The sequence below is a fragment of the Pteropus medius genome, unplaced genomic scaffold (genome assembly GCF_902729225.1).
Source record: "Pteropus medius unplaced genomic scaffold, Ma_sr-lr_union100, whole genome shotgun sequence".
NCBI classification, from domain to species: Eukaryota; Metazoa; Chordata; class Mammalia; order Chiroptera; family Pteropodidae; genus Pteropus; species Pteropus medius.
Genome location: NW_024354503.1, coordinates 8,129,180 through 8,148,941, shown reverse-complemented (window position 1 = coordinate 8,148,941; position 19,762 = coordinate 8,129,180). Strand labels below are relative to the sequence as shown.

The following is a 19,762-nucleotide window of genomic DNA, read 5'->3' as shown; positions in this document are numbered from 1 at the left end:
CTAAATAATACTAAAATATATGTTCAAACATTATTTTGACATTTCATATTATAACTTTCCAGTCATTTATTGACCCTAAAGTGATCCCTAGATTATAAGGGCTGAGGGTAGTAGATTTTGTTGAGTGTGTTTTCTTAGGATCAATCAACAAATATTAAAGCCAGAATTACAGTTTGTTTAATAACATTTATGCTTTAGGCATTTATCTTTAGAGACAATTTTTCTTTATCTGGGATAACTGAAGGAAGCAGATATCCTTTTTAGAAACATTTTTATTGTAAATATTTTAATGTAGCAATCATCAGTATTTTATAACATATAATTAAATCATGTGAAGGCTATAACCTATAATAAAATTTTCTCTGAAAACAAAACATCCATAAACGTTGATTCCTTTGGCAAAAAAATACATCTCTACATTTTAGTTTAGAGATTAATAAGGCATAAAAGATAGGATTATTTAAATGTTAAATATCTGGTTTAAAAAAATCTAATATTTTAATTTTGTGAAAGAATAAATAATTTGGACAAGTAGCTGTGTTAAATATCTGACCTAATTGTAGTTACTTTGAATTTTGGTATTCTATTGTTGATGACATGTGCCCAACTAACCTACTGTGTGTATGTGTATTTTTATGTGCACATATATATTTGAAAACACACACAATTATATAAACATGGTTTTTAATCTAACATTTGTACAAGAAAAGGAAAACAATCAAGAGCATTACTACCATAATAATTTCATAGTTTCAAGTTTCCCCGCTTTTTGAGAAGGAATCCCAAATTTCCTCAATAATTTGGTTAATTCAGAGCTTCATTTTTACAGAAGTCATTAACGGTCATGCCTTAGAATAAATTTAACTAAACTCTCAAAAGATCATTTTATGATACGACGAGGAGACCCTATAGTACTTGTCAGGGGTTGGACTGTGCCCGCCCCCACGAGCCCACTCCCCCATTTATACTCTGCAGTTCTAACTCCCAGCACCTCACAATGTGGCCTTATTTGGAGATCGGGTTTTCACAAAGGTAGTCAAGCTAAAATTAGGTCAATAGCATGAACTCTAGTTCAATCTGACAGGTGTCCATATAGAAAGGGGAAATTTGGAAAGAGACACGCATACAGTGAGAATGCCACATGAACGTGAAGACAGCCATCCACAAGCCAAAGACAGGGGCCTGAACAGATCGTTCCCTCGAAGCTCGCAGAAGGAGCAAACTCTGCCCGCCTGCACCTTAATGTTGAACTTTGGCTTCTGAAACTGTGAGGCAGTAAATCCCTTTTGATCAAGTCACCCAGTTTGTGATTTTTTTGCTATGGCAGCCCTAGAAAACTGTTACATGTTTAACTACTTGCCAAGTGGCAGATTGCCTTTTACCACTTTAAGTTTTGACAAACCTTACTCACATAATGTCCTTCATTTATTTCCCAAGTACTCTTTCTGAGTCACTGTGGCTTCTGAAATGACTGAGTTTTTCCCAGAAAATCATGTGTGTGTGTGTGTGTGTGTGAGTGTGTGTGTGTGTGTGTGTGTGTGTAATACGACATATTTAGAAAGATATATATATCTTCAGAAATTCTGGCTTGTGTGATAATTTTTAGTTTCTCTGGAGCAGAGATGCTATATAAGCCTAAAGCAATATAATTATGATCAGTTTTAGAACTAGGATATTAACAATTATGATTTTCTCCCCAAAATTGCCTTAGTAAAACATTTTTTATAATTTGATTCTTTTTATGACATGTGGGATCTTTTGCAAGAAGCACATCTAATCAGAAGTAAGATGTGGAAAAGAATTAATGTTATCTGTAAAGAACCTTCTCTAATATCAAACCAAAGGGTTTAATATGCAAATTTAACATTTATTGTGTTTTCCTTTTGTTTTAAAAAAGGAAAGTAATTTCTTTTCATGTGAGAAAAATGATTCCTAAACTGGTTTTCATTTCTCTTCTTTTGGATAGTCATAGACTTTGGATTGTAAACATCATGTAGAGTATAAATCTCGAGCTAAGTTACTTAAGAGAAGGCTGCATAGTAGTTACTAAAAACACATGCTTTAGGGCAATCACAATTTTATAAAGCTTTTTTTTTTTTTTTTTTTACTGAATCTGCTGTGGCTTGGTGATACTAATGCAGTTGTAATGCTCGAATAAGCTTAGTGAAATAAATCTTATAAAAATGCTCACTCCATAGAAATAACTGCGTTGAGCAATCTAAATGTCAGAAATATGGGCCTGTCAATAGTAAAATCCTATTCAGAGGAGATTTTTGAAATGATGGGATAGGAAACATCACTGTTCTATGAAATATCGACTCCTAGAGACTTCCAACTCCTAGAGACGATGCTGGACTAACTCTGAAGTGGCTTCTCTTTCCCCATGTGCAGCACTAATAATACCAAAGTTGAGTCCACCCGAAAGTAAATATCAAGTAATTTCTTAGAGGACAAAGACCTAATTTTCCATTTATTTCTTACTCCTTGAGGTGGTGACGGAATAATCTCCAGAATACTCAATAAAATGCTCTTCTGACTAGTAAAAACTGCCTAGAGAAGGGGCTAGATGGAAACAGTTCAATCATTCATCATTTTATTTGGACCTTTGCTTTTTAAAATCAGAACTGTAATTGTCCAAATAAAAGGTCTTTTGTTAGTTGTCGGTGGCACCTTCCTCACATAAAATTTAAGACCAAATTTAGGTTTATTCAGACAAGCAATTCAGAGGATGGAAATATTAGGAACTAAACAGTACACAATACTTTGAAAATTCTCATAATGAGTAGACTCGAGAACACTGTTTCCTTTAACTCCTTGTTTTCAGTTTCCTTTCATATCAAAGAGGAATAGAATACTTTCTTAGTTCTATAGATATGTGCAGCTTTATCAGCTGTTTCTAAAACTCTATGAACTCCTTAGGAAAAAGATTTGTATAAAGTATTATTTATGTTTACCTAATTGCTTGCATTTTTGAAATATGGACATAGATACTTTAATGTTCATTTCAGAAATGCATAAAAGAGCTTCAAGATCATTTAGAAGTCCTTTGAAAGCCACAAGAAGCTGCTTTCTTTTCCCCTTACAGATTAAATGTTTAAAAGAAAAATACACAGGATGTATTTAGATCTGATGTCTCTAAATTTTTAGGCTGCATTTTCTTCATGTAATATGTGTATTTTCTTTATGGGATATGTGAACTTAGTTTACAAAGATGAAGGTTTGGGCTGCACTGGTCTGACTTGTTCTAAACATTTCAAATAACTTAATGAAGATTTGGATTCAAGTTAACCAAAATATAATAATATCCTATTACAGTGGTGCCAATTCTAAGTATATATTTTTTCTCACAAAAAATTCTTAAATATTTTACTTTATTAGAGACAAAAAATTCTGTGGATCCGTTTTAAATTCAATTATGGCGATAGCATTAATTTTGGAATAACTACAAAAAATGTCAACATATGATACTGATAATTAATAATGCACACAAATAAGGATATTTCATTGTAACTTTTACTTCGAAAGCCCCAGAATACTCAATAAAATTAGTCATACTCCTCCTTAATGGTCGCATACTCTAAGACATTCTTGTTCATATGCATGTACTTAATGTACATATGGAAATATTAAATTATTGAATCATCACAGCTTTTCCAACCAATAGATGGAAATATTTTTATAAATAGAAAACACAGATCTAGTTTTATTTACACTGAAAATATATATAAAAAATAAACCAGATTGATTCTTGAAACATTTGCCTAAAAACATATACCCAGAGAAGTAAACTTAAAAGGAAATTTAGTTCTTAGTTCTTGCATTTTCTTAAATTTCCTTTAAGAAGTTGATGGCAATGTAAGAAACTCATCATTTTATCCGTATAATTTTAAGCAGAAGCTTTATATGAAGTCCTTATCGTTATTACTGAATGCATTTACATGAAAAATATGAATATGTTGTGTTTTTTGGGGGAGGGAGGAGGATCTGTCATACTTCCATAATGAAAATAAAGTGGAAATTATGGTAACACCATAATGGTAGGATTATAACTCCATATGGAGTAAAGCAGCAGGAGATGATTAATTCTTAAGGAAGAGTTGATTTCCATGAAAATGTCTTTAAGAAAAAGAAAGTGAAAATACACATTAGAGTCAACAAATCATGGAAAGCTAATGATTTTGAAGCATTTAGTTTAGTATTTTTTTCCAAATTGAAATAGCATGTCATTACTCAAGCCTTTTCTATGTCAGTGGGTTTGTGATTCAATATAAATGTGGCAATTGAGTAGCAAGACTGCTGGGGCTAGGTAAAGGATTTTATTTATGTATATTTGGTCCAGCAAGAAAATGTGTCAACTCAAACAACACCAAAAAAATACTAGAAAATTAACTTTCAGAAAAACTGAATTTAGTTCATGGATCTTAAACCTGCCCTATGTGTGCCATATTTGCTAAAAACCAGAATCTAACTTCTATTTGCCTGAAACTGAATCCACAGAATTTGGGAGATTTTCTGTAGCTTCCATCTCCAAATTTCTAACTCTTAAAATCAGACAGACCCTAAAGTACCTTATCTTCTTGAGATTTCCTGGGTTCATGTGGTAAAGATAGATTATTTTTCTAAAATGAATCGTATTGACTCTTTCAAAATGATTGTCACAAAAGAGTCATATTGATTAATTTCCATCCTTACACTATCCCATTATAAGTAGTGACCACTGACATTTTGATTTGGGCTACTTGAGCATGTACTCATAAGGGACAATAGCCATGGTTTCCATTCTTTTTAAACATGAAAGATATTGCTCTATCAAAATAGCTATGCACATTGAGCTTAAAATATATTAATGTTATCTTGAGCAATTTTTAAATAATCATAGAAATAAGCATTTTAGGACTGAATTGTGTCCTCCCAAATTTATATGTTGAAGTCCTAATTCCAATTATGACATATCTGTGAAATTGGTCCTTTGGGAGGTAATTAGGTTTAAATGAGGTCAGGAAGGTAGAGCCTTCAGGGTGGAATTTATTCTCTTTTAACACGAGATAACAGAAAGCTTGCTAGCTCTCTCTCTCTGCCATGTGAAAACACAGTAAGAAGGTAGCCATCTGCAAGCCAGGAAGAGAATTCTCACCAGAATTTAACCATAATAGCACCCTGATCTGGGACTTTCAGCTTTCAGAACTGTGAAAAAATAAATTTCTGTTGTTTAATACATCTAGTCTGTGGTATTTTGTATGGCAGCCCCAGCTGACTAAGACAACGTATCATTTGTAAGTTGATCATCAGCATTTTTATTCATCTATATATTTACTCTGCTTAATCTTGTTGTAGAAACCTCTCCTAGCTGTTGGAGAATTTTTAAAAAAAACCTTTGGAGATTTAATAACACCAATAACATCTGAGATGCTAATTCTAATTGCCTCATTAGAGAGGAGTGTCTCTGCTTAATTATTGATATTATTTAGCAAATATATGCTTTTTTCAGATAAAGAGACTGCATATTTTTTTTCTCTACCCTTCTAGTCTTTCCTCCTCTGTTGTAGCCTTAATTATTTTGACCAGCTAAACTTTCCATTACTTATAAGATGCATCTGAACAGTTATGCTTTTACTTCTTTCAGTTACAGCTCTCGTCTCAATGTTTTCTCATGACATAAAAATAGGTTTTGTTTTATATTTATTTCTTTGGTTAGATATTCCTATGTACTGCACACCCTTCTACATGTAGAAGTATTGAGGCTATTTAACATAACACTTTTTTTTTTAGCTGATTCCCTTTAGCAAAACTTACAAAGTTTTCACATTTAATAAGTGTTGATTGGGGCTTCACTGTGTTAAAAATGCTGTGCTAAGTGCTATGCAAGGATAAATGACTTATTCCCAAATTAGAGCCTTGTTGTAAAACAAATAATGAGCTACACAAAAGTCAGGATAACTTTATCCATGCCAGTGTATTTATCAAAAAAAAAAAAAATGTTATAGCAATACAGGCAGAAACAATAAATTCATTTAAAAAGATTCAGGAAATACCATTAAAGAGTTGATGTTGAGGTAATTCTTCAAAGGGATTGGATTTTAACAATGGAGTTTTAATAAAACTATTTTTAGGAGAAAAAATAATCAGAAATTCTTGCCTACTTTAGTTTGGTAAAACAAAATACATTTTAATGAATTCTAATTATTCACCCATCATTGCTTTTTATCTTTAAACTCAGTTTACTATTTGTAGGAAAACTAAGGTCTGAATGAGGAGTAACTATTAAGTTGAAAATGAAAAGTTCAAAAAGTAGGGGAAAACTGGGCTGCAGGAGCTAATACCAGAACAGAAGAGACATCTATTACTTTGCAGTAAGGACTATTGGAAAGGGGGCTAGAAGGTCACAGTGAGGGACCACTGTCTGTGGAGAGAGATCCTGTCTCTCATTCATCCAGAACAAGAGCAAGCTCTTCCTAGTAACAGCGCCTCAACACAAGCAACTGACCTTGCAAACACCAAACACATCTTTTCATGACAACGCAGCCCCTTGAGAAACAAAAGTGAGATTTGAGATTTTCTTTCTAAAATGAAAATAATTTTTAAAAGAAGCTGTATGTTTAGATCCTCCTGACTGATCATTCCTCATGACACAAACAGATGAAGAAAAATAATTATTTATATTCCTAGCAGGAACAAGAGGATCAGCCAGAACTCGTGATGGCTGATAATGCAAACAATAAAATCAAAGCAGTCGATAACTGAGAAATCTAGAGATAAACCTGACTGTAAATAAAGCTGATTCCATGAACCCACACAATGGTATCTGGACCCTGCCACTTTCCTTTCTGCAGTAGACTGTACAACTGGTGGATTCAGAAGGTCGCTGGTAAAACACCCCAGTTTAGCAACCCCAGCAGAAAGAAAGTGTCCCCTCGTAGTTCCACGAAAAATGTGGGGGACTCTGATTGCCCCATACCTTCACTGTCACAGGCATGAGGGAGTGTTCTGAAGGATCAGGCTTGTCTTAAAGGCCGATTCTAAGGCCGGAGTTTGGGGCAGCATTCACTTTCTGTTTCCACACTAGAAAAAATATTCTCATGTTCAAAGAGTGGAAGAAGTGGCTGGGCAGAAAGGACTACTGAAAAATGTAAAAAAATAAAATATCTCTTCATCTCAGCACGTAGATTGGGTGGCCAAATTATTCTCTGAAATGTGATTACAGAGATCACATCCCAAAAATCTGGAAGCAAAGGTGGCAATTTAGGGCTTTCATTGAAACTCAACAGACCAATTTCTGGTTTGAGACAAAAACAATTTTTATCTTAAAGGAGAATAGTTTTTGTTTCCTTTTTTTTTTTTTATGCCTAGAATCTGGATTCTTCTACAAATTACTCTAGGTTATTTCTCATATTTTATCAATATTACATACATCAATTAGAATATCTAGGACTATTTATTTTTGTGAATTGTCATGGTTTATCTTGTTTCTCAAAAATCTATTTCGTTCAGTTTATATATACTTGTAGAAAAGCAAAATTTAATTGTCACAGATTTCTATTTATATGATACATAGACATTCTGCAAAAACTAGTCTGATAAAATATGTAAGTTATAAGATGGATTTATTACTTTTCAACTTTATTTGCCAAAAGAACTTTTCAATAGTTTTTCCAAAACTCTTATTTTTATATACACGTTTTTTGATTATTTGAGAAAATATATATAGCAAAGATCATTCTTACTCATAATTGAAAATTAGGTTTTAAATATAATTTTGGAAAAACATATATTTTTATAATGCTGTTATATATATTCTCTCTCCTTTACTCTCTAATTCTTTAAGGAAAAATATACTAATAGTACACAAACCACACAACACAGTGAAATACAAAATTCAGAATTAATGCTTTTATTTAATGAAGATATAATGTTTTATTTATACGAGTCCAGAATACAGGTATTTTCCTTGAGCATTCTCAAAAAAGATTGTATTGCCAGTGTCCCATAGGAATAGTAATGGGCAAATGCACTTGGCAGTTTCCTTATCTGATTAATAAGGCATGATGAAGCTAAATGACTTCTTTCAGGAGGCTTATGATTTATTCTTCCATGCATAACCTGACTGTAAAGCTGGTCTTTGGAACCACTGCCTAAGCAGTCCTTCATTTTACTTTGGAGCAGAGTCACATGGCCTTTTAGCCAGATCTCCGCTTCTTTTGAAGCTGATTCTGGCTGTCTGGCAATCAAAATAATTTGTATGAAATCAAAAGCAATGAAATTAAAAAGTAGGCATGGAAAGTGCTGTTACATATCTTAGCTGCTCTGCTCCAATTCTGAGATGCCAACTTTCAAGAAGCATTGCCCATATCAAATTGCTCAGTAGTATTTACCTCCCATTTTTTCCGCCATATCAATAACTAGCTCTTGTCATCTTCAAAGTGCTGCTCAAACATTAAATAATCTCAGATTACACACTCTGTTCTTTGCATTTATCTTGACCAGCTGTCAGAGAAGGCAATTTATTTCCCCTCAGTTTTATTCTGCTTGGCTCTGAGTGGCTTCTGCACTAATTTTGAATGGAAAAAGAAAGGTACAACTTGGTGTATTTCCATAAGAAAGGCAAAAAATAATTTTTTAAGCAAGATAACTTTCAAATTGCTTGTGGTTTTGCAGTTGATACTCAGAAAGTATTTCACTCACCTTTGAGTCTTGATTAATTCCTAAGTGGAAAATTTGAGGCTGTAAAGAAAAAAAATAGGAAATACTTTCAAAATCATTTAATGTTAACTATCATTTTCATCTTTTTAAAACACTGTAGCATATTTGTTTTGGCAGGATTATAAGGTGAAATAAAATTTGGAATGCATATATATATAGAGAGAGATATTTACATATCTCTTTCTACCTCTCTCTCTCTCTCTCTCTCTCTTATCTATCTATCATCTATCTATATATCAGTTCTTTAAAAATAAAAAAGTTGCATTTTAACTCTGAACTTATATTACTTCTTGAATTTATATAGTTTCTTCTTTTTCTCATCAAAAAGGAAAAAACGTACAAATTCTTTTTTCTTTAAAAAATTTCTTTCTTATAAAAATATGACCAGGGTTCAACTAATTGATATCAAATCTCAGTAAATTTATTCTTTTAGTTACAAGATGCCAAGCAGGTGTGTATAATATTATCTATAGAAATGCTCTCTAATATACAGTTCACTGAAGTGAATCTGAAGTGCAAAAGCAATTTTTCCAGTGTTCTCTATGTAATGGTAGTAGGAAGCCTTCCAGAAGTTAAAAAAACTGGAGATTAGCAACATATCAACTTTCAGGTGGGCCTCTCCTAAACACTTATAATTCACTTACTCTCTTGCAAATCATTATTCCTAAGGTTTGATTCACTTGTAACCCCACTTGGGTCTTAAATCACATTTCAAAGCACTTCTATCATTTATCCATTTTCAGAACTGCCATTAAAAGTGATGGGAATTTGGCACAAAAATCAATGAGAGGATATGATATGAGTTCTTTATAATTTTTCCTTCTTTGAGCACCATCTCAAGTACAGTCTGTGAAATATGTTTTTCAAAGGTATTTTTTCCATCTTGCTATCATTTTGACTAAATTGAGTTCATGAACTTGGGATATATATTCATACAGTTTTTCAAAAAAGAAGGTAGACTCATTGTCGCTATTGTGAATTTTTACCTAAAGTCATTTAAAAACTTTAATTAAATCATTTACTAATCACATTCCCTGTCAGCTTTTTAATCCTTTTAAAATATGGGCTTAGATTTACCATTGTCATATAAAAATAGTTGCATTGATTATGTTTATTTATTATTAATATCTACTAATATGAATGTATTTTATTTTCTTTTCTCTAGTCAGTCATAGACTTTTATGTCATTTATCTTATTTTTATGAAGAGAATAGTATCCTTTTTGGTAAAAGAAACAAAAAGAGTAAAACTTTATTAACTAGAGTATTTGCATGCGATATTTTCATTTCTTTCCCCCAAACTAAAAATTGTCTTATGAACTGGATTTATACCATAAGCACCTTGTTGTGTACACATCTGTTTGGAGATTCAAACTTTATCTTTCTGGTTTAAAGAATTCAGTTACACTGATAACATTTGTACTATAACAAAATTACTTCATTACAAATACTCTCTCTTAATTTTGTTAATGATACAAAACAGTCTTCATTAATATGAATAAATTATAGTATGTGTCCCTCTTTTCCTGTATTTCAAGAAATCAATTAATTGATTGGGAAAGACATTGAGTCAGTCATAGCATCATTTTTTGGTTCCCGGAAAATACCTTAGCCTAATGTATATGCTTACTAATTGTAAATAAATGCCTGCATTTATCAAAGAATCAGTTCCTCAGCCTTTTTTTCTAAAGTTAATCCTGCCTCCTAACCTCTTCTTATGATAGTAATGATTGTAGTCATAATCATAGCAGTAGCCATGAGGTGGTGGTAATAGTAATGATGATGGTGATGATAATAAGGACAGTTCAGTAGCTGTTATATTGTCATTTACTGAATAATTCCACATAGTAGGAAATATGCCAAGCAATTGACATGAGTTATTTCTCCCCCACCAAAAACCTGTAAATTGAGCCATACAACTTTATTCCTCACATAGAGATTCTTTTCACTCAGAAGTGAGCTGAGGTGAAGTAGGGCCCTTCCAGCCATTCAGCTAATGCAGGGAGGAGCAAGGAGTCAATCTCAATCTCTCTTGTCTATAAAACCCACAACATAACTTTTTCGCCTTACTGTTTTTGTGGAAAAGCTAGACCTAACTGAAGGAAGAATTGTGGAAGGTAGAGCAAGAGGCTGAAGGATGGAAAGGAACACTGTAATTTCACTCTGAGGGCTTCAAGGAGTACAAAGAATTCCCTTCAGTTTTAAAAGACTAAAACCTTTCTATTATTTTTTAGCACGTTCTGAATAACCACAAGAAGTCTTTCCAGTTACATAAAATTTGTTTCGTGAAATATAGTTAAAAAGTTTGAAAATTTAGGGTTTGCTTTCTTTTTATTTTGGAAATGTAATTAGCAATAAATATAAAATTGAAAATATTTAAGTATATATTAACTATGATTAATCAAAATTTTCTCTCTCTTAATATGTAATGATTAAATTATTATAGACAGTGAGGCTTATATTTAAAATGCATGAAGTATGTTTTTAAGCTGTGATTTTGGCAAAAATATTTGGATTGTTTAGTATTATTAGGAATATTTTAGTATTCAATATTTACTACACATCTGTGTAAATTTGGGATTGAAAATGTTATGAAAGGCATTTAAATTTTCTAGTTAGTCTTCAATTGTTCTTAAATGTAACATGAAATAGTTGTTTTAGATGATCTCTAAATTTCCTTCAGATTTAACTTATTATGAGTCAAGATAATCAGATATGCCTACTCTCTATTGTGATGGGCTTTCTAGATATATAAAGGTAGACATTATCACAGAAAAATGAAAAAAGTTACACAGTTTTAAAATGTTCATTCTGTACATAAAAAATACCGTAAAAAGAAAAAGTCAAACTTGCAGGAAAAAATTACAACATAAAGCTCAGATAAAATGTTAAGATCCTTTGTATGTATACATCTATGTATATACACAGGCATATATGTAAATACATATGCATGTATCTACATATACATCTATGTATGTACAAACATATTTACATATATGTACATAAATATGTAGCTATGTATGTACATGTGTACACAATTTTATAAGCCACTAAAAAGAGGTTTATTAAAAGGGCTCAAAAATTTTACAATACAGAAAAAAAATAAACATGCAAAAAGATCATCTTTAGTTATCGAAGAGTTGCAAATGAAGCAAATTTCTCCCAGTGTGATTGCAAACTTTTTAAAAAAATTGTAACACCCATTATTGTCAAGAACAGGAAAACAGACTGCTGGTCTACACAATTTTCAAAAGTATGCTTATTTTCAAATACATACATATATTCTCAAAATATGTAAAAGTTATTATTTGTTCTAGAAATTTTATATGTATAAATTTCTCCAAATAAATAATTATTAATGTGTGCTGAGAAAACTTTTGCCATATTCTAAGATAGAAAGCTTTTTTATTAAATTTTGCTCAGCTATGAAATGACATGTGTACAGCCACTTAAATGGAATTTTATGGAACATGTATTTCAAGAGAGCATGTTTAGTATACACTGTCTATTAAAAACGTAAAGAACAGTGTGATGATGACTTGTCAAAAATCAATAAAATATATTTCTATATGTAGGTACATAAAAATAGATGCAAATGGAACATGTCAACAGTGGTTCTTTATGGATGGTAAGATTATAAAGAATTATCTATCTATTTATTCATTTTGCTATTTTTGTATTTTTAAAATTTTCTCTCATGAACAAGTAGACTCTTGAAAGCAGGAATAAAAAAGTTACTAGATATAATAAGATTTTCCCACATTATTGTTTTGGTTCTTCTGTGCTCCTTCACAAATAAAAATGAATGGACTCAATAGAAAGGGCAGTTATACAGTTAAGCCAGGATATCCAAAAGGAATTTTATCCATTTGAACTCTTTTATTATTGATTTTGTTTCTCTCCCAGAAATATCTATGCAAGCAAGATATTTTTTGCTTGCACAAAGGAAAAAGTTATTAAAAAGCAACTTGACCAAAAAACTCCTTGCCTGATATGGTAGTGCATATAGGAGGTAGCAAGAGAGAAGCAAAAATGAAATCAAGATGATGTCAAGGTTTGTGGCCTGAATGGCAGCATTTATGGAACATGGGACACAATGAGTGCTGATTGTGAGAGCTTACAGATTTCAGAGAGGAAGGTAAATGCCAAGGAAAGGATAATGTGGCAGTAGGCAGCAAGGAATGGCCCTGCCACAAAAGAGGTGTCTTCTATTATAAAAAAAATGGTACAAGCAACTTACATATACTTATATAATCTGTGTTGTTTTGTCATCGATATTTGATGTAAACTTCTAAATTGTAATTCTCCTTTCTGAATGTCAATTAGGAAATGCATCTACTACAACAACGGTTATAGACAACAAAAATGGATCTGTACCCAAATCTCCTGGAAAAATACTGAAGAGGACAGTCACAGAGGACATAGTGACCACATTTAGCTCCCCAGCAGCCTGGCTTCTGGTCATTGCTCTGATAATCACATGGTCAGCTGTTGCCGTTGTTATGTTTGATTTAGTGGATTACAAAAACTTTTCAGGTAAGATCATTGAAATTTGGCTTTTAAATTAATAGCAACAGTATTCTCTCCAGGTCTGGCTTTGTTTCTCTTCACCCCATTTTAATATAATAAATAAAGCATCCCACAAGTGTGCTTGAAGGTCGCTGAAGTCTAGTTTCCTTCTTTGCTTTTTCCTTCTATTCTTTGCCTGTTGTACTCATTGATTTCAAATGAAATAGATTTTCTTATTTGTAGAGCCGAGCAAAGGTTGAATGTTATAATTTCATGAAGATGATGATCAAAAAGTTTAAGTACGTCTTTAATTTTGGAACTGGGACTTTATCAACCATTAATAAATGGTAATTAGTAGATTTTACAGTAGGAAAAATAAGACAAAATAAAGCCAAATACAAAATTTTTGAGCAAATGGAAAATAGTGTAAAGTATTTCGAAGTCCCCCTACCATCTGGCTTCAAGCTTCTTTTCCAGACAAACTCTTTGTTCCTCCCATTAAAATATCCTATTTTGAGTTCTTGAAAATAAAGTGTGTTAAAAAGATTTTCCAGGATGACTTGTAATGAGATACTACATCTTGAGTGTCCATGTGTTCTTATGGATTTGAAGTGAAATAAGAATAGCACAAGTGAGGAAAGACAGATTTTCATTATGGTTTATTCAATCTCTGAATATATTGTTTTTCTCTTTGTTTAAAGTCTTTTTATATTTTAAAAATTATTTGTCTGTTTTCTCATCTGATACACTATTGACTGTGAGTTTCTTAAAGGAAGGACTCCGTCAGGTGCTCAATAAATATTAAATAAATGGATAAATGACTTCATGCTTATCACCATTTTACCACAAGCAAAAACATTTTACTAACCTATTGATGTGCTGCTCCTTTATATCTACACTGCCCACCTCCCACATCCCATTTTCTTTCTTCAGTGGTAATGAAATCAATGGGACCTAGAAACTATAATTACTATGTTACATTCTATATACTCAGAGACTTTCTATTTTTCATTATGAATTTTTATTCATTCAACAATTATTTATCAGGACTCTATTACATGTGCCAGGAAATGGCTATATTAAAAGAAATACAAGTATAAATATCATGAGGTTATAAAACTATATCATTTGGGTGTATTGACATGGAGGTGTGACTGACACGACCCTGCAAACTGTACCCTTTGTAGCTGGGCTAAAGTAAGCACCATCTAACATATAAAATCCCATGGTATCAACCAGAGCAAAAGGGCTATTTATCCAGAAGCTTAAACCTCTGCTCGAAAAAAAGCAGTACTTTTAGTATCTTTTGTAAGTTAGGCTCTTAAAAGAATGTACAATTGAAATGCCTATAGTATAAAATTATGACCTAGATTTTTAAGTGAAAAATAATTGATTATATATTACTCTAGCTTTTAGTTCCTTTGATCCTATATTGAGTGTGATATTTCTTTTCTTTCCTTTTTTAAAAATTTCATTCATTTATATTTTAGAACCAAATATGATTATAAAATATAATTCTTTAGTGTTTGTAATATTAAGAAATATGTCAATTTAATATTTGTAAAGTTAATAATTTAACAAGTGCATTACAGAAATTTCTGTTAAAATTTTTTCTTAATTATTTTCTAAAATGAGCAGCTACTATAATGAGACTTTCAGATTAGATTACTTAAATGTAAAACACACTTATAATCCACAGTAGAGCTTCCCTGGACCACCACGATTAGGTACTATGGATAATACTTATGTTACTGGCATTACTGGTAAAAACAGCTTCTGTGATACTACTACTTCAGTTCTTTCAAGTGATTATTAAGCGCATTGTCTATGTGAGGCCTCCTCGTCTAGTTTTCTATATTTATTAATGACCTAACCATCTATCCATTCCCCACAAAAAGAAACCTGCAGGTCATCTTTTAAATCTGTTTGCCATCTGATTAGTCATCATACTCCATGACAGCTGACTTGTATGTCTCATAAATTTGCTCCCTCCTCTTATTACCACCATATCCATTACTACACTTCAGACCTTGACTTTATTTTGAGAGAATTAATACAATTTCTTCTTGTCTCCCTCATCCAGTGTCTCCCGTTTAACATCGCTCCCAAGTTATCTTCGTAAAACAAATTTCATCGACAATTTCTCTTGCTTAAATTTCGTAGCATTTAATTTCGTAAATTTAAGTTCTTGACTTAGCTCTGTATTTTCTTCTCGTAATTCAGCTCATGTACTTTTTTATAGCCATACTTAATACTGTTCTTCCTGTTTTCTTTTTTTCTCTAGATTATCATTTACTCTCACTGCTTGATGCCTGTGCTTATACCGTTCCTCCCCTCCCCCACCCCAGTGTAGCAGAAAGCATATTTAAGTAATTAAGAATGTGAACTCCGGTGCTAGATTTTCCTCTCATTAAATCCAGACCTTACCACTTTCTAGCTGTGTGATATTAAAGACACTTTGCCTTTCTCTGTATCAATTTTATCACTGGTAAAGTGGAGATAATAATAGTACCTATGTAATGAGATTAAGAGAATTATATAAGTGAATATATTTGAAGTGCTTAGAAGAAAATCTGGTTTATCACAAGCACTGTATAAATATAAATATCATTATTAGAGATTTATTCCTCAATTTTCTATCTAGAGAATTTTTATTCATTCTTCAATACCTACCCCTTCTTTTATAAAACATTCTCAGACTTCCTAAGAATAATTTACTGTACTGTGCTTTCATTCCTTTGTGCTTTATCAGCACTTGTATTACTTCAGTTAACACATTATATTATAAGGATCTGTTCTCTTATCCATCTCCCTTAGAAACTTAAACCTATCCAAGAAAGGGACTGTCTTATATATCTCTGTATATGAATGCCTGTCACATAGTAGGTTTTCTGTTGGATGTTGCTTAAAGGTATGAATAGTGCCATCATTTGTATTTTAAAACAATTTCTTATGTTATGAAGAAACAGATATTTACCACAAAATTTTTATTTAATCGTCAGTTCGACCAACTTTAAAAATTAATAAATACATCTAATAAAATTGTAGAGATGTAAAAAAGTAAAATGTTTATAAAATAAAATTGTATACTTGAAACCTATATAATTTTATTAACCAAAGTCAGCCCAATTCATTTAGTTTTAAAAAAGAAAAAAAGATGAAATGTTATTATATTTTGTAATGGTTATCTATTGCTGCATAATAAATTACCTCAAAAGTAAATGGTTTAAAACAACATAACTATTTATTATTTCTTACAGTTTCTATGGGTCGGGAATTTGGAATGGCTTAGCTGCGTGGTTCTGGCTTAGGGTATCTCTTGAGGTTGCAGACATTTGAAAGATTTTATGGGGCGGCAGAACAATTGGCAAGATGTCTCACTCACATGGTTGTCAAGTTAATGCTGGTGTGTCCTTTCAACATGGCAAGCAGCTTCCCCTAGAGTGAGTGATCCAAGAGAGAATAACATAGAAGCCACAATGCTTTCATGAGCTAGACTTAGAAATCACATACTTTCATTTCTACAAAATCCTTCTGGTTACACAGGTCAGTCATATTTAGTGTTGGAAGAGACTATATAAGGATGGGCATACCAGCAAGTAAGAATCATTGGGTGATATTTGGAGGCTAGCTACCATATATTTCACTCTGAGAAAATTACATTGCTAAGTTATATATCTTTTGGTAAATGCTTATACATAACATAAAGAAGAGCCATGTAATGCTCTAGCTGACAAAGAGGTATTGTATTTATAACAGATGCAAAGAGAAAGATGATGTGTTAGGATGACTCATGAGGCCATATCTTGGAAAATAAATATTCACCAGGGAAGTTGAAATGAAAAAAAAAAAACACACACACACACACATACAAAGCTGAAATTTTAAAGGAGCAATGATAAATTCTTTAAATAAGAAGTTCAAATACTTTTAACTAATTAAAATTCAAATGATCAATTTCTGGAACTTGAAGAATATAAGTTCAAGGAATTTATATAATTATAGTACAAACTCTGTAACTCATATTAAATGTTTGGTTAGATGGGACACATCCATTCATATTAAAATTCTAATTTCTTTTCTCCATTTAGTTAGTTCTAACCTGCCTTTTCTTAATATTGATTTTTCACAGAAAAAAAATCAATTGTTTCAATGAGAGTTTCAAAATGTAAATGGTACTCTTATGTTTCTAATGTTATATTTAATTGATACATTTCAAACATTTACTAAGGATTAATATTATGATGAGTCTTTTGTACTATGAATAGTCTTTGAAATATGTATGGCTAATGTTTAAAAAGCAAGGCTAGTGGTAGAAGAAAACACACTGGAAACAACTCTGAAGGCCAAACAATCAAGACAGTTATATTTGGGTTCTAAACTACTCTCTGGTACTTTAGAAAAGTAGGCAAAGGCTTTAAAGTCATTAAAAAATTGTTCGTAGAGAAATAAAAATATATTTTCATAAGCAAGTACTGTATTGGATTGAGAAGAATGACTCTCCACTGAGCAACCTTCAAAATTCTTTATTTTCTGAGTTTGATCTGATTTATCTGTACATAATTTGCTTGTGAGGCACATATAGAATTGGCTTTTATGTGTGTCTTTCAGAAGACTTGCATTCAATCTACAGCCCTGCAACATACAAGCTAACGTGACTAGAAACTTATATTTTCTTGTCTGTGAAATGCAGATAGCATCTCACTTTCTGATTTACAAAATTTGTGACTTAAATTATTGTTATCAAACAAGACAAATTTTAAGACAACAAAAAAACAGATATTAAAAAAAAGATTTTTACCTACCCTCATTTCTTAATAAGTATAATATTTAAACAGTACTCAAATAATACTATAGTGTATCTGTCAGTTTGATCAGAGTAGAATCATTATGAATGATATAGACTAGGAGATTTGTTATATGGCTTATGCATTCATGGGAGCTGATTAAACAGTAAACTTAAGGCTGTTGCAGTGTGTCTGGGGCTGGGTCAGAAGATAGCAGGATGGAAACTGGTATAGGAGAGGAAAAATATTTTTTTCCTCGATCCTTCTAAATTTTTTGGCTGGGGCTCCTTTACCAAAAGACAAATTAATAAAATAAAAGCATTCAAATGTATTTAATATAAATTTTATGTGGAGCTTTCATAAGGAAAAGAAGACTTTAAGAAGCAGTTAACCTAAGCGTTTTTATCCTAGTTTTGATGAAGAGTGGAAAGTGGTGGGAAAATGTGATAGGACAGAAAAGGGTATGAGCTAATTGTAGTAAATTGAGGAAAACAGCAAAGCCTGTTCACTTGATTCCTCTGAGCATCTTGGAAGATGAGAACGTTCCTTTCTTCCTGGTATCAGGAGGGCACCTCTCACATGAGGATTTTATGACCTGCTTCAGGGGAAGATCAGAATGTCCTTCTCAAAATTAGCTGAAAATATTTAATATGCCAAGATGCCATATTTTAGGGTATCATGCCTTGAACCCCATCATTGAAAAGAGCAGATAGAAATAGAATAGAGGAGACGAAGGACAAACTAAAACTGACAAGGACAAACTAGAAACTTGTTTGACTCTTACCACCTTGAATTAGGATAATGTGAATGAGCTACAGGATAAATTGGTGCCTTCACCAACACGTTTGCAAAAGCATCTGGCCAGGATTTGAAGATGTTGAAAGAGGTGGTCCAGTGGAAACCGGAAGTGCTGTTGGCTGCTGCCCCAGGTCAAGGTCAGCCAGCATATCGATAAAAATGTGCATGAATTGCAACAGCACTTGCCCTATATCAAACTTCACAGAATATACAATGTGGCTGTTGCTTTCTTTTTACCTGCCAAATTCACACAAACTTCTCTTGTGCCTAATTGTTACCTGGAAAGTACTTTAAAGGAATTCTGGAAAATGTAGTTCCAGCTTAATGTTTCAACAGCATACAAAACTACCACATAGGATGTGTGGGAAAGGGCAAAATTCCCCTTTCCCTCCTCTGGTTCTTTTGACTGGCAGAATAATCATATCAATAGGAGGCAGACCGACAAGACAAAAATCAAACTTAATCTCATGCACACGGGAACCCCACACACGTAAAAGAGTCAGAGACCCCACATACCTGAGAGGTTCAGAGATAAGAAAGGAGGATTGAGGTATATAAGATATCTTGAGCCAGGGATGAAGTAAGGTGCCTTGGAGACTTCATTGCAGGATGATAAGAAAAGCAGACATTCAGTAATCTGCTTGCCTTATACGTAGGTCAAAAGAAGTTATCTCTGATAATCTCTTAATTCAAATTCTTCTACATAGTTAAAAAGGGGATTTTCTTTTGGGCCTGAAGCTAAAATTGCCTTTAGCTGAAAGTAATCTGCATATAATGAGAGACAACTTGGGGTGCCTAGTTCTGGACCCTCACAGGCGACTATATAATTTATCATCTAAAACAAGATACTTGTAAAATTGAAATGGTTAGCCATTAATATCTATTTCAAGACTACAGGAACAAACTAAAATATTTTATCACCTGGATATTATCCTCTCTGCCCTTAGTTGTCTCCTGGAAGATGAATGTTTT

General features: G+C 32.3%; 1 protein-coding gene across 4 annotated transcripts in view; it reads left to right on the top strand.

The window, feature by feature from the left end:
• The window catches only part of TRDN (triadin), a 226,506-nt gene that overhangs the window by 30,192 nt on the left and 176,552 nt on the right, over positions 1-19,762 (top strand). For 2 of the 4 annotated variants that reach the window (XM_039854431.1, XM_039854434.1), the window contains exon 2: positions 13,023-13,232. In XM_039854431.1, the coding sequence (XP_039710365.1) occupies positions 13,023-13,232 (210 nt within the window). Of the gene's footprint in view, positions 1-13,022; positions 13,233-19,762 lie in introns of those variants that run through there. The other 2 variants (XM_039854433.1, XM_039854432.1) reach the window with 1 other exon arrangement.